General features: G+C 53.7%; 1 protein-coding gene across 4 annotated transcripts in view; it reads left to right on the plus strand.

Moving 5' to 3' along the window:
* NAV1 (neuron navigator 1) overlaps positions 1 to 26,168 on the plus strand; it is a 275,511-nt gene that overhangs the window by 83,101 nt on the left and 166,242 nt on the right. For all 4 annotated transcript variants that reach the window (XM_074977505.1, XM_074977506.1, XM_074977504.1 and 1 more), the window contains 2 exons: positions 1,894 to 2,722; positions 6,222 to 6,325. In XM_074977505.1, the coding sequence (XP_074833606.1) occupies positions 1,908 to 2,722; positions 6,222 to 6,325 (919 nt within the window). In that variant the 5' untranslated portion in view covers positions 1,894 to 1,907. Of the gene's footprint in view, positions 1 to 1,893; positions 2,723 to 6,221; positions 6,326 to 26,168 lie in introns of those variants that run through there.

The raw sequence follows: 26,168 nt of genomic DNA on the forward strand, positions 1-26,168 counted from the left end.
TCCGCGTGGGCTTTACTAGGCTGTTTTCTGGTGGGTGCAGCCTGCTACTCCAGACGTGCCGTAGAGCTAAATACTGAGTATTGCGGAGAGGAGAGACACCTGGCAGCAGAGACAGGGGAGGGGAGAGGTGTGTTCAGATGCGATTTAGCCTGAGCTGGCCAGCGCGGGGGCTCCGGGATGGAAGGCTGCAATGGGGAATGCTTTTGCACCCACTGTGGTGCAGCTGTGCCAAGGGAGCAGGGAGGAGCTGGCCCCAGCTGCTCGGCACGAGCCAGGGTCCTGGCAGGAGGTAGCCACAGGCAGCTTGGGAGCTGAGCGGAGCACTAGCCCCGGTGGCACTCACCTGTCCTGGCCGACCGGTTACAGCTGATTTCAAAGACTGCAGGAGAGCTCTGCACACAGGGCTCTTCAGATTCCTTGTTGCTTTGAACCCCCATCGGGTCATGACCTCAATTTCCTGTCCTCTGACTGATGTGCTGGGGGTGAGCGAGACAGGCTCCCAGCGGCTTCTGAATGGAAATTGAATTCTTGCAATTGTTTCATCTTGCAGTCCTGTTTGGGCCTGGCATAGGAAAGGAATTCTGCTCGGTCGCGTTCTGTGTAGCTGGGTCTCGCCGCTGCTTTCAGCTGGAAGGGTCCAAGGGGGACGGGGGAGAATCTCCCTGAACTGTGGCTCAGGGGACAGGCTGGAAGGGAATGGTGTGGACATACCAGGCAGCAGCAGAGGATAATCTGAGAAATGGCCATCGCCTTCAGGCCAGAGAAATGGGGAAAGGGGAACCTCAGAATCAGCACTGGGACCCGGCTGCAGGCAACAGGCCTGGATCCCAACTTTCCCAGAGATCTGTGGGATCTGGATGACAAAGGCAGAGGCCAGCTCCAAGTTGTGGGTCTGGACCTCTCCAAAGTTTGAGCTGGGTTTGGTCAGGGAGAAGCGTGGTGCATGTGATGCCGTGTTTGCTTGCAGTATATTACCCACTCTCTAGGTGTTTGTGTGCTGTGCCATGTCCAGGTGGGATATGGTCCCTGGTGAACAAGCCACAACAAAGCTGAAGCTCGAGCTGTGTGGGCGATTGGGTGTGTAGCTATAGCTAGGACACTGGGTTAAGAGAAATTGTGATTCCCTAGATCACATCTCTCAACTATCTCCCCTCCAAAAGTTTGATGGGCAGCACCTGTACGAATGGATTTTAAATATTTAAATGCTGCTGCCTTTTCTCTGACGCTTCCTGTTGATGTGTCCTGCCTGCTTCTCCTTTGAACCAGAAGCATGCCAGAGCAGCCCTCACACTGCTGATCGGGAAGTACTGTTAGACCAGGGGCGGGGTTTCTCCTTGTATCGGGCAGGCAGCTGCTGTTACTGCCACAAGATCAGACCCTGAGGGCAGCAGTGAGGCCTCTGGCAGGTTGACTCCAGGGTCCTGAGAGTCGGACCTGTGCTACTGAGAGAAGTGAAGCCCCTGAGCCAGCTCCCTGGGCCACGCCAGCTCAGGGTCCCCAGGAGAAGTGCCCTTGCTGTGTTCATGCTCTCTCCAGGCTGTGTTTGGGCAGATGCTGCAGCCCTGCTGTTGCCGGGAGTCTGCAGTCAGTTCCCCGAGGTCTAAGAAACACCCTGGCCAAAAGACTCCTTCCCGTGGCAGAAGCTGACAGGGACCCGATCCCTCCCGTGGGTGGGCGGGAGCAGGGTGGTCTTGTGCACAGACCTTTAAGGGACCCTGAGGCCAAGGACCAGCTCTTGCTGCCAATGGCAGATTGACAGACCCCTGCATTAGTCTGACCCCCTGGGCTGGGCACCGCATTGCCAGAGGGCCCCTCCAGCAGCATCCCAGGCCCCTCTAATGCCTGCTCGCCCCACACGCAGTCTTAACGAGCTCTGCCTTTCTCTCCCTGCAGCCCACGGACCACTGATGATGCATGGGACAGCCAACGTGAATGCACCAGGCCGAAGCCATTATGCTTCCGCTATCCCAGTGCCCCGCACCACACCCCAGAGCAAGATGCACACCCTGGTGGCACCACCCAAGCTGCCCCCGAGGCAGAGCAGCCTGGGGGCGACCCCATCCCAGCGGGCGGCATTACCACAGCTGGGGAAGGGGCCAGGCTGCACTGGCAGCTCAGCAGTCAAATGCTCCAAGCCAAGGAGCCATTCCAAAGCCCCCTCAGAGGCCGGGCCAGGGCAGGAGATGGGTGAGCCGGCAGAGTGCCAAAGAACTGGTGGGGTGGAGCCCGGCCTTGGCCCGAACGCCCGGACGCCTGGCAGCAGCCCCCGAGGCGGGGTGAAGGCCGTGCCCAGAGTGACAGGGGCTCCTCCAAAGTCTCTGGTGCAAGGGGCCGAGAGAGAGGACAGCCTGAAGCCAGGAGAGGCCGGCAGTAGCCAGGGTGCCCAGAGAGGCCTGGGGAAGCTGAGTGGCCCAGCCGAGCCGGCCAAGAGCCCTCAGCTGCAGGGGAGGAGCCCAGCCCGCCTCAGCCTGTGCACGGAGTCAGGGCTGTCCAGCCCCCCGGAAGGATCCGGTGCCAAGCGGCCCCATAGCTGCCCTGTGAAAGGCCAGTGGGCCTCAGAAGCCACCTGGAAAGGCAGTGGGGCACCCAAGGCAGCCGGTGGGGAGGACACTTCCCCGGGAACCTCCCAGAGCCCGGTGCAGAGTAAGAAGCCAGCCATCAGCTTCTCGGTCCCGCAGCAGAGTCACCCGGTCACCGCCACCGTGGCGCCCTTCCACTACCGGTGAGTCCCCGGGGGCTGGGCAGGGCGGGGGCATCTCATGCTCCCCTCCCCCGCCTCTGCCACGTCCCTCGCTGGGGCACTGGAGCGTTTGGCGGGTAGGGTCGGCTTGGGAAGGGAGCTCAGAGAACGGAAGTGAGGCACATGAGACTCAGTCCATGCATTGGGGGTAGGCGCACCAGTGAGGGATTGTGGGGGGCAGCAGGCGGGCGGCGGGTGGGCGAATACATTGGTGGCCCCGGAAGTTATGGCAGGGTTGAGCACATGCTGCTAGCTGTGCTAGCTGGGGGGGGCGGGGGTTGGGCACATCCGTCGTGAGTTGGGGGGCTGGGTGCCCGCAGTGAGTGGGCAGGGGGAGGGTTGGGCACGCACAGTGAGTGGGTGGGGTGAGCTCCCCTCCAAATGGTGGGAACTCCCAGGGCTCCGCCAACCTCGCCGCAAGCTGAAGGCTCTGCGAGGGGAAAGCGAGCACAGCACTGGGAGAGGAAGGGGCTCCCTGCCCAAGTCAGGGCAAGTCGTGGTGCCCAGATGGTAGCGGTTTGTTCAGTGCTGCCCCAGGCTTGGGGTCGGTGTCTGGGAGCCTGATGGCCCACATGGAACAGAGAATTCCCCAGGAAAAAGCCTGCCTGGTCCGCGTGGCTGAGTGTTATGTGGGGGCAGGAAGTGTGGAGCAATGTAGAACATTCCCATGACGAGAGGCAGCGTTCAGATCTAGGTCCAAACAGCCCTGAATCTGGGCATCAAGCTTAGGGTAACCAGGGTATAAGTGTAAAAGGTGCAGTGCCAAGAGTAAAATCCCTGCCAGTGCAAGGAAAGTTTTCAAAGCCACCATAACAGAGGCCCGAGTTGAAAGTATACCCTGAATTAAAAACCACAGTAAGAGACCCAAAAAAGTGCCACCTTAGCTTAACAACCAAGGAGAAGAAGCAATGGGAGATAGAAAGGCATCTTTTCAGAAGTGGAAGTCAAATCTTAGCGAGGAAAGTAGAAAGAAGCATAAACTCTGGCAACTTAAGTGTAAACATATAAGATGGAAGATCACAAAGGAGTTTGAAGAACCGCCAGCCAAGGTCTCAAAAAGTAATAGCAAAAAGTTTTAAAGTAAATCTGAAGCAGGAAGCCTGGGTCACTGGATGATCAAGGTGCTAAAGGAGCATTCAAATATAATAAGGTCATTTTGGAGAAACTAAATCATTTCTTTGCTTTGGTCTTCACTGCTGAAGATGTTAGGGAGGTTCCAAAACCTGAGCTATTCTTTTAGGTGACACATTTGAGGAATTATCCAAGATTGAGGTCTCATTAGAGGAGGTTCTGAAACAAATCAATAAACTTAATAGTGACAAGTTGCTGGGACCAGATGGTATTCACCTAAGAGTTCTGAAGGAACTCCAATATGGAATTGCAGAACTATTAACTGTGGTTTGTAACCTATCCTTTAAATTATCTTCTCTACCTAATGAGTGGAAGATAGCTCACATAATGCCAATATTTAAAAAGGGCTCTAGAGGCAATTCTGGCAATTACACTAGTAAGTCTAGTGTCAGTACTGGGCAAATTAGTTGAAACTATTAATTGTCAACAAATGGATGAACATAATTTGTTGGAGAAAAATGGTTTCTGTAAGGGTAATCATGCAGTTCTTTGTGGGTTCAACAAACATGGACCAGGGCAATACAGTGGATATAATGTGCCTAAATTTTCAGAAAGTCTTTGACAAAGCCCCTCACCAATGTTTCTTAAGTGAGGCAAGTTGTCATGGGGTTACAGGGGAGGTTCTCTGATTGATTGAAAACTGGTTAAAAGGCAGAAAACAAAGGGTAAGGGTAAATGGTCACTTTTCAGAATGGAACCAACTCTATTCAACATATTTATAAAGGATCTGAAAAAAGTGGTAAATAGTGAGGTGGCAAAATTTGCAGATAACGCTAAGCCGCTCAGGATAGTAAGACCAAAGCCAACTGTCAATAACCTCAAAAGGATCTCACAAAACTAGGTGATTGGGCAGTAAAATGGCAAATGAATTTAAATGTTAATAAATGCAAAGTAACACACATTGGAAAAAATTAATTCCAACTATACATACAAAATAATGGGGACCAATTTAGCTATTACCACTCAATAAAGAGATCTTGGAGTCATCACAGACAGTTCTCTGAAAACAGCGGCAAAGCAAACGGAACGGTGGGAATCATTACAAAAGGGATAGAGGACAAGACAGAGAATATCTTATTGCCTTCATATAAATCCATGGTACGGCCACGTCTCAGATTCCCTGCACAGATGTGGTCACCTCACCTCAAAAAAGATCTCATGCCATTGGGAAAGATTCAGAAAAGGGCAAAAAAATGAGGAGGGGGTTTGGAATGGGTCCCCTAGGAAGAGAGATTAAAAAGATGGGAACTTTTCAGTTTAGAAAAGAGGAGCCTAAGGGAGGAATATGGTGGAGGTCTGACAGGTGTGGGAAAAGTGAATAAGGAAAAGTTCTTTAGTTGTTCCCCTAACACAGAACTAGGGGTCATCCAATGAAACTGATGGGTAATAGGTTTAAAACAAACACGAGGAAGTTTTTCTTCACACAGCGCAGGGTCGGCCTGTGGAACTCCTGGCCAGAGGAGGCTGGCAAGGCCAAGACTTTAACGGGGTTCAGAAAAGAACTAGATGAATCCATGGGGGTTAGGTCCATCGATGGCTGTTGGCCAGGGTGGGTGGAAGGGTGTCCCTGACCTCTGTACGTCTGGGCTGGGAATGGGTGACGGGAGGGATCACTGATCACCTTTCTGCTCACTCCCTCTGGGGCACCTGGCACTGGCCACGGTCAAAAGACAGGAGATCAGGCTGGATGGACCTTTGGTCTGACCCAATATGGCCGTTCTTATGTTCCTAAATAAGCAATCGCTGCCCGGGGCCTGGCTCTCCGCTCACTCGCTCTGGTGTAACGCCTGTGGGGCCAGAGGCGGTTACGCTGGTGTCAGTAAGAGAGGCACCACAAGCCCTCATCTCCTTAGACCCATAAACATCACTGACCTCCAAGGACACGCGTTTAAACACCCGCAACCCTTGGTGAGTCCTGTGCCCACTTCCAAATCCCAAGGCCATGAGGGGGGCCGGAGGCGCTCAGAACTCCCACTCCAGAGGCCGTTCCCTCCCTCCCAGGCAGGTGAGGCAGCCTGGCCATCAGGTGTGCTCTGTGCTGCCTCCTTACTTCACCATTGGCATTACGGTCCCCTCCAGCTGGGAGGCCCACCAACATGGGCCCAGGTGAGTCTGCTGCCCAGTAGCCAAAGTACCTGGGAAACATACCCCCCCGTCCAGGGGGCTGCATGACCGTCGTCTGCTTGGCCAGCATAGGAGGGACTCCGGAGCTAAAAGCAGGAGTTGCTACAGCCTGAGCTAACAGCCCAGCCAGCCCACTGGAGGGCTGTACCAGACTCCCGTCTGCTGGGGGTCAGCAGAGAGGACAAGCCGCAATGTGCACTGCCCTAACTTCCTCCTCCATCTCCAGGCTGCAGGGAGACAGGGAGAAGAGTGAATCCTCCCAGGAGGTGCGCACATGTAAGGGACCCACCAGCCCTGCAGACGGGCCCGAACTGAGCTTCCCAGGCTTGGGTGAGTCAACCTCGAATTCGCTCCTCTAGGCCTGCGGGTGGGGGCAGCAGGCGAGACGGGACCAAGCTGCTCTGTCACCAGGGCCGGGGACTGTGTTTTCAGGTAACTGACTAGGAGCTGGTTCGGCCAAGTCCAGCTCTCAGCAAGGCCTGGTGGCACTGTGAGGTTACTGCACTGGCCGGGGTGAGTTTACAGGGGCAGCAGGATGCAGCTGGTTGGCTCTTGCAGCATAAGGAGATGCCCTGTAATTAGCTCAAAACAAGGCTGGCTGTCAATGCATCATTACCTGCTTCCTCAGCCCCGTGGGTCTTTGCCAGGCCGGTGGGGGTGTTCGGCGAGGGCTGGCAGCAGGCCGTGCGGAGTCATGCTTGGCCTTGGCTGGCGACGTTTTGACAGAGCTGATGTATCTGTTCTGCCACAGGCAAGAGAACCGCAGCAAGGTCACACAGTGGCCAGTGGCAGAGCTGGGATCGGAAGTCCTGCCATGTCCAGCCCTGCGTTCAGTCCCCTCAAGCACACAGCCTCTGAGCAACCAGCAGGCAGGGGGAGCCCAGCTCCAGTGGGTTTTTATGGGGCTGGGTTCTAGCTTTGCCATGGGGGGACAGGTTGGGAGAGGAGGGTTCAGGAAGCCCCACTGGGGCCCGTGTGACCTGCCTGGATCGTAACCAGGCTCCAGGGCAGCCTCCGCCAGTGTCACGTGGATGTAAAATGCTGCCAAGTTGCCGTGGTCACTGGTCTGATCAATGCCCCAAGTGCTGGGAAAGGGGCAATCAGGACCTGAATGCACAGGGCAGGCAGCAGGTGCTGCAGAGAGGCAGGGCTGTGTCCCTGGCCGCATAGAATCATAGAACCCTATGGCTAGAAGAGACCTTAGGAGGTCATCTAGTCCAGCCCCCTGCCTAAAGCAGGATCAACCCAACTAAGTCATCCCAGCCAGGACCTTGTCAAGCCAGGACTTAAAAACCTCAAGGGATGGAGATTCCACCACCTCTCTCGGTAACACATTCCAGTGCTTCACCTCCCTCCTGGGGAAAGAGTTTTTCCTAATATCGAACCTACACCTCCCCCTCTGTAACTTCAGCCCATTGCTCCTTGTGCTGCCACCTGTCACCACTGGGAACAGCCTCTCTCCATCCTCTTTAGAGCCCCCTTCAGTAAGTTGAAGGCTGCTATCAAATCACCCCTCAGTCTTCTCTTCTGCAAACTAAATAAGCCCAAATCCCTCAGCGTCTCCTCATAACTCATGTGCTCCAGGCCCTTAATCATTTTTGTTGCCCTCTGCTGAACCTGCTCCAGCACATCCACATCCTTTTTATACTGGGGGTCCCAAAACTGGACACAATAATCCAGATGTGGCCTCACCAGTGCCGAATAGAGGGGAACAACCACTTCTCTAGATCTCCTCAAAATGCTCCTCCTAATGCACCCTAATATGCCCTTGGCCTACTTGGCTACAAGGGGACACTGTTTATTCATATCCAGCCTTCCATCCACCATAACCCCTAGGTCCCTTTCCGTCGTACTGCTGCTAAGCCAGTCGGTCCCCAGCCTATAACAATGCTTGGGACTCTTCCGCCCCAGGTGCAGGACTCTACACTTCTCCTTATCGAACCGCATCAGATTTCTTTTGGCCCAATTCTCCAATTTATCCAGGTCACTCTGGATTCTCTCTCTAGCCTCCAACGTATCTACCTCTCCCCCTAGTTTTGTGTCATCCGCAAACTTGCTGAGGGTGCAACCCAGTCCCTCATCCAGGTCATTAATAAAGATGTTGAATAACACCGGCTCCAGAACCGAGCCTTGCAGCACTCCGCTTGAAACAGACCGACATCCAGATATCGAGCCATTGGCCACTACCCGTTGGGCCCGACCCTCAAGCCAGCTTTCTATCCATCGTATAGCCCATGGTTCCAATCCCCAGCTAGTGGCTGGGGGAACACATGCAACTAGGTCTGTCCCCAGCCCCTTGGCCGTCAGTGACAGAGCTTGCACAGGCCTCAGTGTGAATTGGAATGACACCCAAGATCCATGCAGCCTGCAACTGCTGCAGCTCTGGGCCCCGCTGTGCTCCCCAGAGCACCCCTGGGGCACTGGACGGCACACAGCGGCAAGGCGGCTCACCAGTGCGTCTGATGTCCCTTTGGCCCGGAAGGCTCCTGTGGCAGGAGAAGGAGCAGTTGCTGTTCTCACCATGCCAGGGGACTCCTCGCATTGAACCAGTGACACTGGATTTACTCCAGCTAAATGGAGGACAGGAATCCAGCCCTGCTAATCCTGGGAATCACACCAGTTCCTCTAGTGGTCAGAGCTTTGATCAGCTACTCACTCTGCCTCTTGCTCCCGTCCATTTCACTCCCAGCCGGAGTTAGCGCCACGCAGCCTGAGGCCTCTGCCAGACCAGCTGTCCTTGGCCAGCCCATGCGCCAAGCAGGGTATTTACGGGATCCCGGGGTGGGGGAGCTGCTTTGCGCTGATTGGAATCTGCCGCGGGCTTGGTTGGGAAAGCGCGTCTCATTTTTCAAATACCAGCGCAGGGCTCTGGGCTGAGTGTCAGCCGTTGCATGCCCAGCAGAGCCAGCAGGGCTGGATTTCTCCTGGATACAGCTGTGGGGTCCTGTGCTCAAGGCCAAAGGGCTTTGGGCACGGTCAGAAAAGAGTTGGAATCACAGAGAGCTGCTCAGATCAGAGCCTTCTGGGAGTGTTTGCACATTGGGGCGAGGGGGCTGATCTGCCAGATGGAGGGAATACGACTGGAGGAGGGGCTGCCCCCACCCCCAGATCTGGGCCCTGTGTATATACTTTTACCGCTGGGTACCCATCCCTTAGGAGAAACGAATCAGAAATGGCAGCTGTGCTGCTGAGCTGGGCTCCCCCATTGGCCCGAGCTCAGAAGCCAGATTCTGTAAAGAACTGAGCTCACGGCTGCAACCTGCAGGACTTCTAACCCCAGCTCTGTCCCTGACCACTCTGTGGGCTTGGACAAGCCACAGCCAAGCTCATCGATGGCCGAGGGGGGCAAAGAGGGAGTTGCCCTGGGCCTGGCATTTCAAAGGGCCCAGAACTCCAGCCTCCACTGCCAAAGTAGCAGCAGCTGGAGCTCAGGGTCCCTTTGAATTGCTGTGGCTTCGCTGCTGCACACAGCTGCGAGGGAAAGGACAGTGCTGCCGCCTGAGCATCGCTGAGGGCTGAATGCTCTAGGCCCCGCCGCTTCTGCCCTTGACCCCCACCCCTTCTGAGGCAAGAAGCCACAGCCCCACCCACCGTGGCCATGGTGGCTGTCTGCCCTGCTGGTCACAGGGCCGCTCTGCAGCGCCCTTTCCCTTTTTGTAGAACATGGGGCTGTGGGAGGCATCAGCAGGCGGCGCTGTTACACATCTCTTCTGAGTATTTTTCGAATGTTCAAGCAAGTTTTTAGTGTGGGAAGAAATGTTCATGTTGTTACTTTTCAGTTGTGCAAGTATCTGCATACAGGGAACTGTGTGAATGGCAGGAAACTGCTCTCTGCCCTGAGCTCTGCTGGGAGTCAATTCTGGAGGCAGAGTAGCTCCTTGGGAAGTGGGTGTTGGTGCTGCCTGGAGACAGCGGGAGGAAGGGATTGCTCTCCATGCTATTTGGCCCCCTCTGTTCCGGGACTGGTGTTTATGTGTGAATAAAGCAAGTTGCCCTTGGAAGATAGACACTAATCTCTCCTCCACTGGGAAGCCAACCTGCAGAGCCCAGAACGTTGCCACTGCTGGGCAGAGGAGTGGCACTCGAGTGAGAGTGGGATGGGGTGTTAGAAAGAGGCCCCAGTACAATTATTTCTAGCGCAGTAGAGCCGAATGACCCCAATCAAGGCACCCGGGGGCTGAACACTGTACAAATGCACTGGCAGCCCCTGCCCCAGGGAGCTCACGATTCAGGATTTAGAGAATACCAAGAGAAGGAAGAAGGCCAGGCCTGCCAGGTATGTGAGGGGTGATATGAAGCCCTCAGTGATCTGACAGCCCATCTCCCCCCAGCACTCCCTGCACTGCAAGCAGAAGAGCCCTTCCAGCTCGGACCCTAGTTCTCCTGGTTTAAAGGACGAGGTGAAGCTGGCAGGTTGCCTGGCCGGTCCCCTTAACTCTGCCCCCACAGCCTATTTTGCCAGATGTGCAGGACGGTGCTTTGGTTCCCTGAGACGTGTGTGGTGGGTGGCTAGGCATGCACCTCTGGAGGACTGAAAGGGTGGGCTGTGCAGGGCCAGGCAAGTTATTATGGAACAGGTTTCAGCTGAGTCTGCCCCAGTCCAGCACCAAAGGAATAGGCAGATTTTCAGCAGGGCTGCAAGTCCTGGGTGCTGAGCTCTGGTGAAAACCTCGCCATTGGGCGCACCAGGAGCTGCTGGGCACTGCTGCACCTCTAGCCTGTAGGTAGGTGCCTAGACAGGTCCTGAGGATGTCTAAAAATCAGAGCCCAATGGTAGGAGCTGGGCTCTTGGAACTGTGACCCTGCTGCTGCTTGGAATTGCCGGGCACTGGAAGCGAACCCTCAGCCCATCCTTCCTTCAGGAGGGGTCACGTACCGAACATGGAAAATATTCATGATACTTTAGTTTCACCAAAGGGCCACTGAAAATGCTCTCCCTCCCGCCTGTCCCTCTGCCCCTCTGTCCACCCGTCCTTCCAGCTCTCCGTGTGCTTTTTCCACCCTCCTCCCATTTGCAGTGTTGCTGTAGCTAGCTTGGCCTCAGGGTATTAGAGCGATAAGTGGGGTGAGGCTCTGTGTCAGTTTGAAAGCTGGTCTCTTTCATCAAGAGAAGTTGGTGCAATAAAATGTATGACCTCACCCCGCCCCCCCCCCCCCGTTATCTCGCTTTCTATCTTCCAGCACCTAGTTGTCTCATCTGTCCGTCCTCCTATCTCTTAGGCGAGTCTCTGTCGGTCAGCCTGTCTCTGCTGTCTGTTCTCCTAGAGCTTAGTCTACTGGTCTGCCTGGCAGGGTTACCTGACTGACGTGTCCCTGCAGAAATACACAGGGTGGAGGCATTGATCTGTGACCTTGTTTGCATCCGTGATAGGAGCCGGACTCCATTATACTGTCTATTCTGGGAAATTCCTTGTGTGTCTCTAGGAGCCTGGTGAGGAGAGTGGCTCCTTGGCTCAGGAGATGGTGGATAGGCCCTTGGACAGAATCCTGCTCTGGGTTTGTGCCCAGACTCACCCTGCTTCCTTGGGCTGGCTCTGCTAACAACAGACCCCCGCCCCACACTAGCATGGTCCAGCCTCTCTTCCCAAGGGGGGGTGCTTCTGGGGGATCCTGCCTTGGGATGCCCCAGCCCTGGGAATGCCTGGGAGCAGGGAGGTCAACATTTCAGCAGTCCTGGACATGCTCAGGCTCCTGCAAGGTAGTCAATGCTCTCCGCATCCACAGACGCCCATGGAGAGCTGAGCAGCTGTGTAATATATAGGCGGTTTCTGGGGCGCAGCTGAGAGAACCTACCCTGGGCAAATTGCTTAAAACTGGGCGGGCCACTTACAGCCCAGCCTGGGGTCTCCTTCTCAGTAAGGTAAACCAAGCCCTCCAGCCAGCCAAAAGTTACACAAACAAATCCCACAGGTCCTTCCAGCCCCCAAAGGGTCCAGCCACGTTCCCAGGTCAATGTATACTTAGATCTCACCCAGCCAGAACACTGGGCCAGTCCTTGAGCACCCGAAATCTAAAAGTTTATTAACAAAGAAAGAAAGAACAGGGCGAGAGAGAACAATTGTTCAAGTGGTAAGTTACGTACATCAGTCAAAGGTGTGGATGCAGGCCACAGCCAATGGGACTAGTGGCTATCCTGAAAGTCGCTGAAAATACATCCTCTGAGGGACGGATCCCCAGCCCACACAGGCTTCGTACTTAGCAGAGCTGCTCCCAAGAGGAAGGCTCGGAGCAGTGGTCTGAGGACTGAAGGACAAGATGGCCACTGCCAGGGTCATCTTTATAGACGTGCCACGTGGAGGGTAGTTCTCTGCTCCTGCTCACGTAGGCAATGGTGAAGCACCTGATCAGGTCACCTGTCTGCGCTCCTTTGGGGAGCTCTGCCATTGGCCGATTCCCCACTGACACGTCTCGGCTGAATTCCTGAGGTGTGTACGGAAGTTTGAGTCTGTGTTTAGATGGTCTTCCCGGCTAGGAGGAGACCCCCCGCCACGGTGACCCTTAGCCCTAAAACATTTCTAATACATCTGTAGAGCCAATATCCATAACTTCACCTGCCAGCAAGGCACAGACATGCAAGTAGCACAGACAGATTCAGAGCTTTCCCAGCTCTCCTGAGACCCCCCACTTGGCCCACTTGGCCCATGATTTGGTGTCAACGTAGTACGGTGGTTACAGAAATGGTTTTAGATTTATTGCACAAACCCAGTGACATCACTAGCTGTCAGAACGGGGCCCTCGTCTGAGCTCAGCCCCTGGTTATCAGCTGGATGGGGCGGAGAGTGTCCAGTCAGTCTCACACTTCTGCTTCCAACTCCAGTCCAAGAAGGGACAAAGGGATTGATCTCCTGTCCCTCACCCATCTTGCAAAGACCGTCCGGGGTGTTTCAGAGGAGAACTCTGCAGCTCCAGGCAAAGCCAGGCAGGCACGGCTCCGTGGCAGGCAGAGGAGAGCAAAGCTCTGTTCCTGACTCCCCGCTGAGCCAAGGCATGACCCTGGGGCTTGAGCAACCCATGGTCTTGCTTCCTGCCTCAGTTTCCCCAGCTGTTAGGTGGGGCCAGTGATCCCTTGATATATCTCTGGGAGATCCGTGGGCTGAACACTGGGAGCAGAGAGAGCCGTGGCAGAGGGACAGGCTGGGACTCCAGAAGGAAGCGTTTGGAGAGCAGAGGAGCTGGGCTGGAGACAGTGCTAGGGGGGTTCTGCCAAGTGCTTCAGTACCACCTGGGCCGGAGTAGAGCCAGAGCGCTGCCTGCCCAGCCACCCACACTGGGAGCAGCTGCAGTGGGGCCAGGGGAGACGCTGTGCCCTTCCCCATTGGGACGCATGGCCATGGCTGAACCTGCCTGAGCGTGCCAAGATTCAAGCTCAGGGCCCGAGACGTCTGTTCAATCCTTGGGGCTAAAGGCAGAGCCCCCAGGTGCCTGGACCGGGCCTGTCACTGCAGGTACCTGCATTCCCCTGCACTGCTGCATTCAGCTGGCCCAGAGCAGCTCTGACCTACCCACGCGCTCGTTTGATCCTGGGACTGGCCATCAGCCCTTGGCATTGAATAGAGCAACATAAGGGTTGCTCTGAACTCCGCTGGCTGTGCCAGAGAACACTGGGCTGCCTCAGAGCAGAGTCCCCCCGCCCCACCATGCACGTACACTAGGCTCCGCTCATAACTTAGCCAGCCAGGCTGGCAGGGGAGCGGCCGCAAGGTAACTCCTGTTAGGCGGGTGCCATTGTGTGCTGGAATTAGCCAGGGCTGGGGCAGCATGCGGAGAAAGAGGGGCTGGCTCACAGCACACAAGAGCTTACAGCCCCATCAGACGAGTCTGCCTTCCTGCTAGGAAAGCAAAGCGGGGTCAGTGAGCAGCTCAGTGGATGCGGCCTAGATAGCACTGCAAGGTGATTAGTACAGCCCTCGCCCACTCAGCTGGCTCTAAGACGCTGTCGCACGGCCCTGTCTCTGCCAAACTTTCACTGACTCCCACGGGGCTTGGCCCAGGAAGATCTGGAAAGAGCCTGCGTGTAGGACAATGCCCTCAAATGCTACGCAGCCCAGCCGTGCCGCTCCCCTGCTTGCTGCCCACAAACAGCTGTGCATGGGGGGGTGGGGTTGGCCGTGTGGCAAAGAGCGGACGGCTCGTGAGGTCCTCCCTCCCCAGGCCCCGCTCGGGGCTAGCCGTCATTTGTCACCCTCTGTTTAAAACTGTGTTCGTCCAGTCATCCTGCAACAGCCAGGAGAACACGGGCCAGGCTCCCTGTAAGCCAGGTGCGTGTGCAGCCACTCAGGAGAATCCCAGTGCTGCTCACACAGGGTTAGCAGAGCGCCCACTGCTAGGCTGTGGGTTTCTAGTGGTGGTGCGCACGACTCCTGCCTCGGTGCACATAAAACATTTATTCTGCACATGGGTGGAAAAGAGTAGCGGGACCCTGGGCCACGCGCTACCCGTTGGCTCAGATTTCTGCACCCCAGTTACTTGGAGGTTGCTCTGGAATGATGAAGCCGCAGGTTGGGCTCGCATCAGAGAAATGGGCTAACACCCTGGGTAGCACGCACAAGATGGAGTCCAGTGAGTCCCAGCCTGCCTCTGTCTTAGTTAGGGGGCATAGGGGTGACAGATTGAGAAGGGGAGAAGATGCCAGGGTAAGAGCCACAAGCACAACTCTGCATCTCTTTTTTCATCTCACCCCTGAGTTAGCAGTGGGGAGAGAGCTGGAGGCAGGATTCTCCCAGCTAGGCCAGTCTAGTTGAGTGCTGCCTGCCGGGAGGGGGGTGCGTTTTAAGGGAAGCCCTTGCCGAGCTACTGAGTGACCAGGAAGATTGAAGTGTTCTCCTACAGGGTTTTGTACGTTACCATTCCTGATATCTGATTAGTGTCCATTTGTTCTATTACATACAGACTGTCCAGTTTGGCCAATGTATAGGGCAGAGGTGCATTGCGGGCATATATTACATTAGTAGATGTGCAGGTGAAAGAGCCCCTGATGGTGTGGTTGATGTTAGGTCCTGTGAGGATGTTGCTGGTGTAAGTATGTGGGCAGAGTTGGCAGCGAGGTTTGTTGCAGGGATTGGTTCCAGGTTTAGAGCTACTGTGTTGTGGTCAAAAATTGTTGGTGAGGATTTGTTTCAGGTTGGTGGGTTGTCTGTAGGCGAGGACAGACCTGCCTCCCAAGGTCTGTGAGAGTGAGGGATCATTGTCCAGAAGGGGTTGGGGATCACTGCTGATGCGCTGGAGAGGCTTTAGCTGGCGGCTGTATGTGGTGGTCAGTGGTGTTCTGTTATTTTCCTTGTTGGGCCTGTCTTGTAGCAGGTGGCTTCTGGGTACCCGTCTGGCTCTGTCAGTCTGTTTCTGCACTTCCTTAGGCAAGTATTGTAGTTTCAGGAGAGTTTGGTAAAGGTCTTGTAGGTGTTTGTCTCTGTCTGAGGGATTGGAGCAAATACGGTTGTCCCTTAGTGCCTGGCTGTATGCAATGGATCATGTCGTGTGCCCTGGATGGAAATTGGAGGCGTGTAGCTAAGCACAGTGGTCCACGGGTTTCTGGTATAGGGTTGTGTTTATGTGACCATCACTTATTTGCACAGTAGTGACCGGGAAGTGGATCTCTTGTGTGGACTTGCCAGGCTGAGGTTGATGGTGGGGTGGAAACTATTGAAATCCCCATGTATCTCTTTAAGAGCCTCCTTCCCCTGGGTCCAGATGTCATCAGTGTAGTGCAAGAAGAGGAGGGGCACTAGGGGACAAGAGCAAAGGAAGTGTTGGTCCAAGTCAGCCATAAAAATGTTGGCTAACAGTGGGGCCGTGCGGGTGCCCATAGCTGTGCCACTGATCTGAAGGTGTAAATTGTCCTCAAATCCAAAATAGATGTGGGTGAGGAGAAAGTCACAAAACTCTGCCATCGCTTGTGCCTTGGTCTCATTGGAGATAATGTTCCTGACAGCCTGGAGTCCATCTTCATGTGGGATATTGGCGTAAAGGGCATCTACATCCATGGTGGCCAGGATGGGGTTTTCAGGAAGGTCACCAGTGGATTGTAGTTTCCTGAGGAAGTCGGTGGTGTCTCAGAGAAAGCTGGGGGTGCTGGTAGCAGAGGGTCTGAGTGGAGAGTCCACATATCCAGACAGTCCTGCAGTGAGTGCCAATGACTGAGATGATGGGGCATCTGGGATCCCCAGGTTTATGGATCTTGGGTAGTAGATAGAATAAACCTGGTTGGGGCTCTAGGGGTGTGTCTGTGTAAATCTGTTCTTGTGCTTGTATACGGAGGCTCTTAAGCAGATGCTGTAGTTTCTTTGTGTATTCCGCAGTGAGATCCTGGGACACTGGCTTGTAGAATGTGCTATTAGAAAGTTGCCTGGCAGCCTTCTTTCGGTAGTCTGTCCTATTCATGACGACAACAGCACCTCCTTTGTCACAATTTGTGTGTGTATCGGGGGGAGGGCAGATCTCCAACATAGAAGAGGCAGGACTTAGGACCCTCAACCTTGCCCCACCCCCACAGAATAGCCAGAGGGTGCCAGCCCTCTTTCCCCCTGCCCCAGGAAACCTGATTTCAAGTGGGAGCAAGCAGGGTAAAAAAAACACACCGCCATTACCATAAAAAAAGAGCATCTCATCATGGCTATGCAGTTTTGTCCTAAAATAAAGCAAACGCAACCAGTGAGATCAGGGAGAGACCATCACTCCCTAAGCACGTCCTCTTAGCCCTCACTGACAGCTGACACTGAGCCCCTGCATTAGCGAGGGTCTCTCTGCTAACTTTCCCTTTGGCATGGAGTTAGCACAGACCTGCATTTCCATATTGCTGCAAACATATAACGACCAGTCACCGGATCTCAGCTAGCCCCACAAACAGAGCCGGTGTTGGGTCCCAAACTAGGTTGATTACCATGAACATACCCCTCCATCTGCTGCATAGCAAGCACGTCTCAGCACAGCAGCAGAACACGCGATGCACATAGACACACCCATGGTCTCTGCCCCTTCTCAGTTAGCTGTCAGGGAGGCATTTCTTCCTTCCTTCAGAGCCTGCTTACAAGCCCACGGTGCCTTTGAGCTGCCTGGCATGTGGCTGTGCCCCTGAGAGCCACCTGTACTTGGCCTTTCACTGCTAGAGCCCTGGGGGTCACTTTCCTCTCCTTGCCCCTCTGGCCATGGGGGCTTATTTTGCCAGTCTCCTCCACCCACAGTGATTAGGGGGCAAATGTCCAGCTGATGAGGTGAGGGGGCTGAAGTAATTAAGGGAGTAGAGTGGCATGGCACAACCTTCTAATGGGTCATCAGCTGAGCCTGGGCCCCTGCCTGATTAGCCAAGGACTGGCAGAGCCAGGGGTGTGTCTCCCACTGACGGGCTCCAAGGCCCTGAGCCCTGCATGCCCCAGTTTCCTGGTTTGTAACATGAAGCTGTTAACGGCCCACTGTGATGTGCAGCTAGGAAGCCCCAGTAGGAGTTATGGATTGATGCCCATTGCCCCACCCAACCACGGCTCTGCAGCGCCTCCAGCAGAATCCCAGCCTACGTCCCCATCTCGCAGTCAGGGCTTCGTGCTCTGGGCACCAGCTCCTGCCCCGCTGGCATCGCCGAGAGGTTTGCCCTGGGTGGCAGGACCCCGGCTGACTCCCCACCCTGCTGAAGGCCAGCGGGAGGGGTCTCCACTCCTCTGCACAGGGACATGGAGTCTCCAAGGGCTGAACCTGACAGAATCATGGCTTCTAAAGACAGAAGGGGCCCTTCTGATCAGCCAGTCTGACTGTTTGTGTAGCACCGGCCAGACCGTTTCATCCAGCCCCTGCTGCACCAACAGAGCTTGGGAGCTTAGGACATTGGCTAAATAAGCCTCTCTGTGCCTCAGTTTGCCCTCCCTAGTCCATTTAGATGGTGAGTTCTTCAGGGCCGGCGTAACAGGGTGCTGCAGTAATGTGATGCTTAACGACAGGAAGAACAACGCTGGAAAGCCTCCCATGGCTTTCAGTGGTGTGTGGGTTCAGCTTGTAATGGACCGGGCCCGTCTTGCAGGGCAGGTGCTGGGCGAGGCCAGGGGCTGCAGCGATGATGTGAGAGCCCCCACAGCCATGGTGATAAGCAGTGGGACCAGGAGACCTGACCCATGTCAAGGAAAGCACAGCAGGATGGCGGGTCGGGAGAAGGGCTAGGGTTGCAGTCAGTGCTCCATGCTGGCAGACAGTGCCAGAGGGCATGGGCATCACACAGCAGAGCGCCTCTGGGCATCGACAGCCACCGCACTGCAGACGTGGGCTCAGAGCGCTCCGGCACCTCAGCTTTCCTCGGGGGTTTCCCAGCCAAGGCCTGACCTGGCTCCCCACGCTGCACTTTGACTGGGAAAGCCCAGATGTGCCTGCCTGTGCCTTCCTGCTCTCTCCTTCCTCGTGTCCTCATGAGGCTGGAAGCCCACTGCGGGCAAATCCAGGTGCCAGCAGGGCCCAGCTGTTCCCAGCCCTTGGCCTGCTTGGGAAAACAGCCTCCTCTCTGCCAGCTGCAGCACGTCTCCAGGTGCCAGGGAGGATGTTAATTCACCGAGTCAGTGTGAAAACAACAGTTTCTTGCTGGGAACGGCCCCTCCTGGCCCCTTGGCCTTAAGGGTGTAACACTACCCAGCCTGACAGAGCTCTGAATTCAGGCAGAGGGCGGATTTGTCACGAGGCGTGAAGAGGGCAGCCGCAGCATGGGAACCGAGCTCTCACCATGGGCTCTCACGCCTGGAGCAACTCCAGGTCTGACAGCGCTGCTCTCTGCGGGCTCTGTGGCAATCCCGGTCTGCCACTCCAGCCCCACCCACGAGCACCGAATGCTCACAGAGCTCTGCCTGTGGAATGGACTTCATGGGCAGCCCTTCTGAGCCGGCATCCATCAGGATGCATGAGAGGTGCACTTGACTGTGGGGTAAAGAATGAAAACCAGGCCCCAGTAGGCCCATCCATGGGAATTTCAGGGGCAGGAGGAGTGGGTTTTGTGTAAAGCGGACCACCAGTTTTTTAAATACAAAGAAGTTCAAAACAGTCTTGCAATGAGTGTGCCTAAGAGAGGTTATTGAAAAATTGGAGTGAAAACCATGATTGGGAAAATGATTTTGTTAGAGCGTACTAATAATTTATACGGTAATAAAGATTTCATAGCGATTATCTTCTGGGATCTTGCTGTAATGTCGTATGGGAAAAAAAATATTTCTTCATCCTCCTCCCTTTCTGGTTCCTAGTGGCCAAGGGCATGCTGGGAAATGGAGTCCTTTCCCTGCTCCAGGGCCTGCTCTATAGACAAGGAGCTGGCCAAAGAACTACAGCTCCCAGGGTGTCTTGTGTTCTCCCACCATGTCTCCCCCTCCCCACCCCACGCAGCACAGCAGGGAAGAAGGGAGAGAAACTGGATATGGGGTGGTGCGTTCACACCCGCTGCTCCCCATATGGGATTCCCTTGGATTCCCTGCCAGTATCCTGAGGCTTCTGACGTCGTATGTGTGTGGGAGGCGGGGGGCGGGAAATTCATCTCGCTGGGATGACATATGGCCATTTCTCTCCCATCACAAGCTCTCCCTGCAGGTGGCCTTCTCCTTGCTCTGTTTCAGCACAGCTGCAGGGCCGCTGCGCATGGGAAGCTGGCCTGAGCCTGCAGGGTGGAGGGTGGGAAGAGTTACAGACCCATTCCAGCATAGCCAGGATACCAGAGAGACCCTCTGCTTTGCCTGGGTGAGAGCAGAGCCTTGCCCTTGGGTCTTCCTTTCTCAGCCATGTTCCTTAACTTCTGAGCTACAGAGCCCACCTCCCTTGTGGAGGCTGGTGTAAAAATGTGATATGTACAATAGGTCAGACAGACGCTGGGGCGTCGGCCTGGGCGTGAGCAAGCTCCTGTGGGAAATCCAGTTGAGAGTGCCTACGCCAAACCTGGCTCTAGGTGAGCGCCACCCCCCGAGCTTTCAGCTATGCTGGGTGGGTGGGTGGGTCTCTCTCTGGCAGTGACCAGAAATTCCACCCTGGATCTGAGGAAATGTCCATCGAAAGGGAGCCATGTCAGTGAAAACATCTGAACAATTTGCGCTCCCCCCGCTCCCCGAGTGCTTCCATTGAATAACCCCAAAGGAGGTCAGCAGAGGCGAGACCAGGGCTTCTGTCCAGCAGGCCCTGCCCACGCCCAGTCAGCTCCTGCCTCCCAGCTCCCACCCTCCACAAAAGGAGGAGAACAAGGGTCAGATTTTCAGACATGCCTAAGACACGTCCATTTCCAAAGGGATCCAGGTGCCGGGGTGGCAAACACTTTCAAAAGCCCCTAAGCAGGTTGGGTGCCTAACTCCCATTGCTATGCTGAGCCCAGTGCTCTGCTGGGAGATGGTAATGCTCCTTAGCAAGTCACATCTTGCTGGAAGCCTGCAGCCAAGATTCAACAGCTCTGAGCAGCCCCGGCTTTCCTGTTAAATGGAAAGAATACAGCAACATTGTCTCTTCCCTCCTCTAATGACTTGACTGGATTCCACCAATGTATTCTACAGGCTCAAGCACTGAGCATCACTAGCTCTCTGCTCTGGCTTCGCCCCCGCCCCCTGGCTCGGGTTTGTTCTTTGAGCTCCAGGAACGACCCACTGGTTGGGAGGATGTGATGGAGGAGAGACCCAGAGCAAAGCGGCTCCCTGTGCAGGTGCACTCAGCAGTGAGGACCCTTACGTCCGGTTGAGGGGTGAGGGTCGCTAGGAGAATGCATCCCCTCCTGGCAGAAGCCACTCTGCGCAGCATGTGCCTGGCATCGTCGCCCCCTTCCAACCTCATGGTTGGTTCCGCATTTACAAAGTCATTCTTCAATGAACCATTCACAGGCAGTTATTCCAGCTCATTGTATTCTGCAGGCTCTGTGCTGCCAGTGATATGGGGGGGGCGGCTTTGGAGGGGGGAGAAATTGAATTATCTAATTCCTTTGGGGAATTATCAGACAAACCGCCCCCCCCAAAAAAAATCCCTTTGCAATTTGGTCTTACAAAAGCTCCAGACCTCGCTGGGCTGCTATTTTATTGACCAGTGCTGGGATGGCTGTTGCCACGGCAGCAAGGACCTGGCTCTGCAGTGGAGGATGGTGGGATACTCCAGGGATGTGCAGAGAATACAGAGAGGGAGAGAGGAGAAAAGGGAGAGGTTAGGTTAGGGAGCAGCTGAAATTTCTCTCGCTGGAATGATTCTTTAAAGGAACAGAACTCAGGCCCAGGCCCAGGGAAAAGCCGACGACTGACTTCTCATTTTCACAGCATGAGTGGGCATGGTAGGTCTCTCTGGTGAGCCGGGCTCAACAGTGTTCATCAGTGGAGCACAAACAGCAGGAGCAGGTGCCTGTCTGATGTGGGCTCAGCCCAGAAGCCACATTTTCAAAGGCCTCTGATTTTTGGGAGCCTCCATTTTGGGGTGTCTCAGGTTGGGGTCCTGAAAAGGGAGATGCACAAAATCCATGGATGTGTTGAGGGGCTGTTTGCAAATGACTGGCTGGAGACCAGTTGGCAACAAATTCGCAGGTGAAAGCCAGGAGCAGGCCTGGAAGAATGGCTGTGGTTTATTTGCCTGAGCCTGGTGTGAATTATTAATGCACCTCTTGGCTGCTCTGCCCATAGGCCCCCTGCAGTACACTTTGCAAAAACAATAAATGCCCCAGCTAAGGAGCTGAGACAGTTGTGGCTTCATGCTGTGCAGGGCAGGCTTGGGCAGAGTGCAAAAGGTGCATAGGGTTTATCAAAGCAGCTTCCTCTCAGAGGCCCTGGGTAAGGAGTCTGTACCAAGGTTTTATGGTTATCCAAAGAAGGAATAGCCCCAACCCAAAAGCAATAGCCTTGGCCAGGCTTACCTCCTCCAGCAGGGCTCTGTTAGTCTGCAGGCCTGGGCTAGCTCTGTTCTGGGAACAAAGAATAGGAAGTCATTTCTCCTCAGTCAGACAACAACTGAGCTGCCCTCCCTACCGGGCAGAGAGGGTGGGTGTAGTGGGCAAGGACTATGTTGGTGAGAGTGGCTCAGCATTGCAGCAACTGATTATTAGTTTATTTGCGTCCAGCACGTTACATGGTGGCTGCCACAGACAACCAATGCAGCTAAAGTGCCCAGGCTGTGCAAAGCTGCTGATTGTGGGCTGTGGGCGCCCCAAACGAACTGGGTATCCAAATCCCTTGGGCATCTGACAATATCGGCCTGAAGAATCAACCAAACAATGTTGCAGCCAACACAGGGAGATAAAACCCCGGAGAAGAAGGGCGAAGCTGATAGCAATCAATATAAATCAGAGATTAGGAATTGTAGAAAACTGGTAAGTGAAGCCAAGGGGATTCAAGGAGAAATGTATGGCTAGCAGAATTAAGGACAATAAGAAGTTTGTTAAATATACTGAAAACAAACCCAGTCCTGACAATGTCATTGGTCTATTACTAGATGGACTTTATCAACAATAATGCAGAAAAGGCAGAGGTGTTCAGTAAATTTCTGTTCTGTGTTTGGGGAAAAACAAGAAATGTGGTCTCAGCATATCGTGATGGGAATGCTCTTTCCCTCCTCTGGTACACAGGTCTGCAACCTGCAGCTCTAGAGCCATATGCAGCCTTTTAAAGACTTCTTTGTGGCTCCCGATGCTATAACTGCAAAGGACGAAAACCCTCCTGATTCTTTTCGAAAAATGGTGAACATCTAAAAGCCCAAAAATGAACAACTCAGATCTAAATAACAAATGGATATGTGACCTTGAAACACTGGATAACTGCCCCTTTAATACGTGCAGTGTGTTGTGGGACATGAGACTGTTTCTGGTGATTGTGTTGCTAATAAAGTCTTGATTTTGGAAAGGAAAAGGAATCTTGTAGGGCTCCTGCTGTGAAGGGCAACGCGCATTTTAAGACAGAAAAATGAAATTAAACATGAAGTAAAATTGGTAGAATTAAAGTCAGAAAGTCAGTGGTACAAACACACTTGGCCAGAGTGCAAAATGTCCATAAGGTTTACCAAAGCAGCTTCCCCCCCAGAGGCCCTGGGTAAGGGGACCCTACCACAGGCTCAGCAAGCCCCTCAGGTGCTGCCTTTTGGACAAAGCTCGATGATTCAGGTACTCCACGCAGCCCAGCCTAGCTCAATTGTCCTTTTGTGAACAAGGAGACCTGGAGCACTTTATAGACTAGCAGATGTAAAGTGAGAGGAAACAGAATATGTAAAAAGTTTGTGAATGTCCTGCAGTAAATGTATGTCACATTACAAATCATTGTGTGCGCCCTGGTCTTAAAATAGGGGTTACACAAAGTATGGGTTGACGTGATTTATTAAGGACCATCTCATATTCATATTCATTGCAGCTCCTGAATTGGGTTTCTACCAAACTTGAAAAAAAAAGGCTCTTCCTGCTATTTTGGTTGCCAACCCTTGTACTGGTATCTCTGGAGGCTGTTAAATAGAAGCTGTTGAAGTTAGAGATTTTAAAATGAGCAGATCCAGAAAATTTCTGCCAAAGAGTTTTAAAAGAACTGGCTAAGGAGCTCCCTAGCCCCTTAATGTTGATTTTCAGTAAGTCTCAGAACACTAGAGAAGTTCCAGAAGAGTGAAAGAAATCTAATATTGTGCCAATTTTTAAAGAGAGTAAATGCAATGACCTGGGTAATTGTAGTTCTGGCAACTTTGCATTGATCCAGGCAAAGATAATGGAGCAGTTGATACGGGACACGATTAATAATGAAGGAAAACGTAATTAATGCAAATCAACATGGGTTTATGGAAAACAGACCCTGTCAACATAACTTGATATCTCTTTGACAAGAGTACAAGTGTGGTTGATAAAGAGAATAATGTTGATGTAATGGACTCAGATTGCTCGAAGGAGTTTGACATGGTTGTGGATGGCATTTTGATTCAAAAAGTAAAACAATTTTACAGTAACATGGCACCTATGAAGTGGGTTTTAAACTGGGTAACTGGTCTGTTTCATCTTGTAAGTGGAAATGGGGACATGTCACCAAGCAGGTGTGTTTTCCAGGGGGGTTCTGCAGAGTTCAGTTCTTAGCCCTTAGTTATTTAACAGCTTATAAATGACCTGAAAACCAACATAAAATCACAATTGATAATGTTTGCAGGTGACCCAAAAATTGGGAGAGAGAGTGTTAACTAAAGAAAAGGACAGATCACTGAGTCACAGACATCTGGACCACTTGGTAAACTGGGTGCAAGCAAACAATAGATGTTTTATTATGGCTAAATGCCAATGGATTCATCTAGGAACAAAGGCGGCAGGATAGGGGCTCTGTTCTGGGAAGCAGTGACTGTGAAACAGATTTGGGGGTGAGGACAGATAATCAGCTGAACAGGAGCTCCTAGTACGGCACTGTGACCAAAAGAGCTAAAGCCATCCTGGAATGTATCAACAGCAGACTCTAAAGTCAGAGTAAAGAGGTGATTTCACCTCTGTATTTAGCAGCGGTGTGACCTCTGCTGGAATCCACAGTTCCAGAAGACTGGTAGATTGTAGAGGGTTCAGTGAAGAGCCACAAGAATGACTAAAGGATTAGAAAGCTGCCTTGGAGGAACACAATCTATGTAGCTTAACTAAGAAAAGGTGAAGGAGAGATTATTATAGTCTGAGAGTGTCTACAGGGAGAACAAGTTTTTAATGCTGGGCTCTGCAGTATGGCAGATGTAGGTCTAACAAGATCCAGGGGCTGGAAGGTGAAGTTAGACAATTCAGACTGGAAATTGTTAGCAGTGAGGGTAATTACCCACTGGAACAATTTACAGTTTACAAGGGACGTTTTCAAGGGTCATGGGGGATTCTCCATCCCGGGTAGTTTTACAGTCCAGACTGGGTGTTTCTGTAAAGGCTCTGCTCTGGGGATTATGGGGGTGGGGAGGTCTCTGGCCTGGGTTTAGTATCTCAGACTAGATGATCACAGTGGTCCCTTCTGGCCCTGGACTCTAGGACTCTCTGAGCCAGACCAGAGTCTTGGGGCAGAGCACTGCCCAGATCCTCTTTGCCTCACTCATGCAAGCAGCTCCCTTGGGTCCCTCTAGATTTGTTTCCCATTGAAACACGTGGGGCTACTTCCAGGAGACAAGTGGAGCAGCCTGATTCGTTCTCTCCACTCTGCAGTACCGCAGCAAGGGAGAGAAGTAAATCCAGAATGGGCGGTTGAGGGAGATGAAAGAGACATGACCAAGGCCACCCAGAGAGTCAGTGTCAGGATGAGAACTCAGACCCTGCCTCCCGGCTCAGGCTCCAGTCCCTAGGAGACATTGCTCCCCAAAGAAGATCTGCTTCCCAGACGGCCTTGGTCCCTGTTCCCTGTCATTTGCAGTGGTGAAGGGCTTGATCGTCCTCTCCCTGGGAATTTTGCCCTAACAAAGGCCTGCAGAACTGGGTCCCAAGGAGCTTTGCTCTGCTCTGCTCTGCTCTGCTCGCAGAAGTTTTTCTGCTTTTCCAAATCTCCACCCTCTCCCTTATGGCTCTAGTATACTTCTGCGCCCGTCGGTTGCCATGGAATCCCGTGTGAGGTCACGAGATAGAATTGATTCCCCGCTCCTCAGGGAAGGGTAATTAACAAAAAATGATGAGAACCAGAACCCACTTCCCCCTTGCCCCTCAATTCACTTGGACCATTACAGCTGAAGCTGTGACGCGCAGACAGTCGCACGGCCCTGCCTTCCGCAGCAGGGTCAGCATCTGGGGAGTCCAGCTCCTGGCTTTGGCCTGTCTGTGGCCAGGATTTCCCCTTCTCTCCCAGAAGTGCCACAGCTGCCTTGGGCATCTCTCTCTCATCTCCCTCTGCCAGGGCAGCACAGCACTGATAGGGATCTAACCCAGCTGGCACTTCCATTGCGTTCAGCACACTGTGGCACAGATCAGAGGTACCCACTGTCAGCTGGCGGGCTGCTTTCACTAGCTCTGACCAGGTGCTCACAGGTAGTCCTGTGGTCGGGGGCTGGACGTGCTGTCTGGAGCACTGAAGCCAGCTGAGTCACTCGGTACTCCAGCTAGCTCCGGAGCTGGGGCAGGCAGGACTCCGGGGGTTGGTTTCCAACTCTTTGACCTCCTCTAACTGTATAAAGGGAAGCCGTTGTGTTACCTCATTTCCCCCTGCCACAACCCACGTTCTCAGACACTGGAATCGGGAGTATGGACTGGGAAGGGGCTTCAGGAGCCTGCCCCTGAGCACAGGGCAGCAGGTAGGACTGTAAAGCACTA

Source organism: Carettochelys insculpta, chromosome 26 (assembly GCF_033958435.1).
Source record: "Carettochelys insculpta isolate YL-2023 chromosome 26, ASM3395843v1, whole genome shotgun sequence".
NCBI classification, from domain to species: domain Eukaryota; kingdom Metazoa; phylum Chordata; order Testudines; family Carettochelyidae; genus Carettochelys; species Carettochelys insculpta.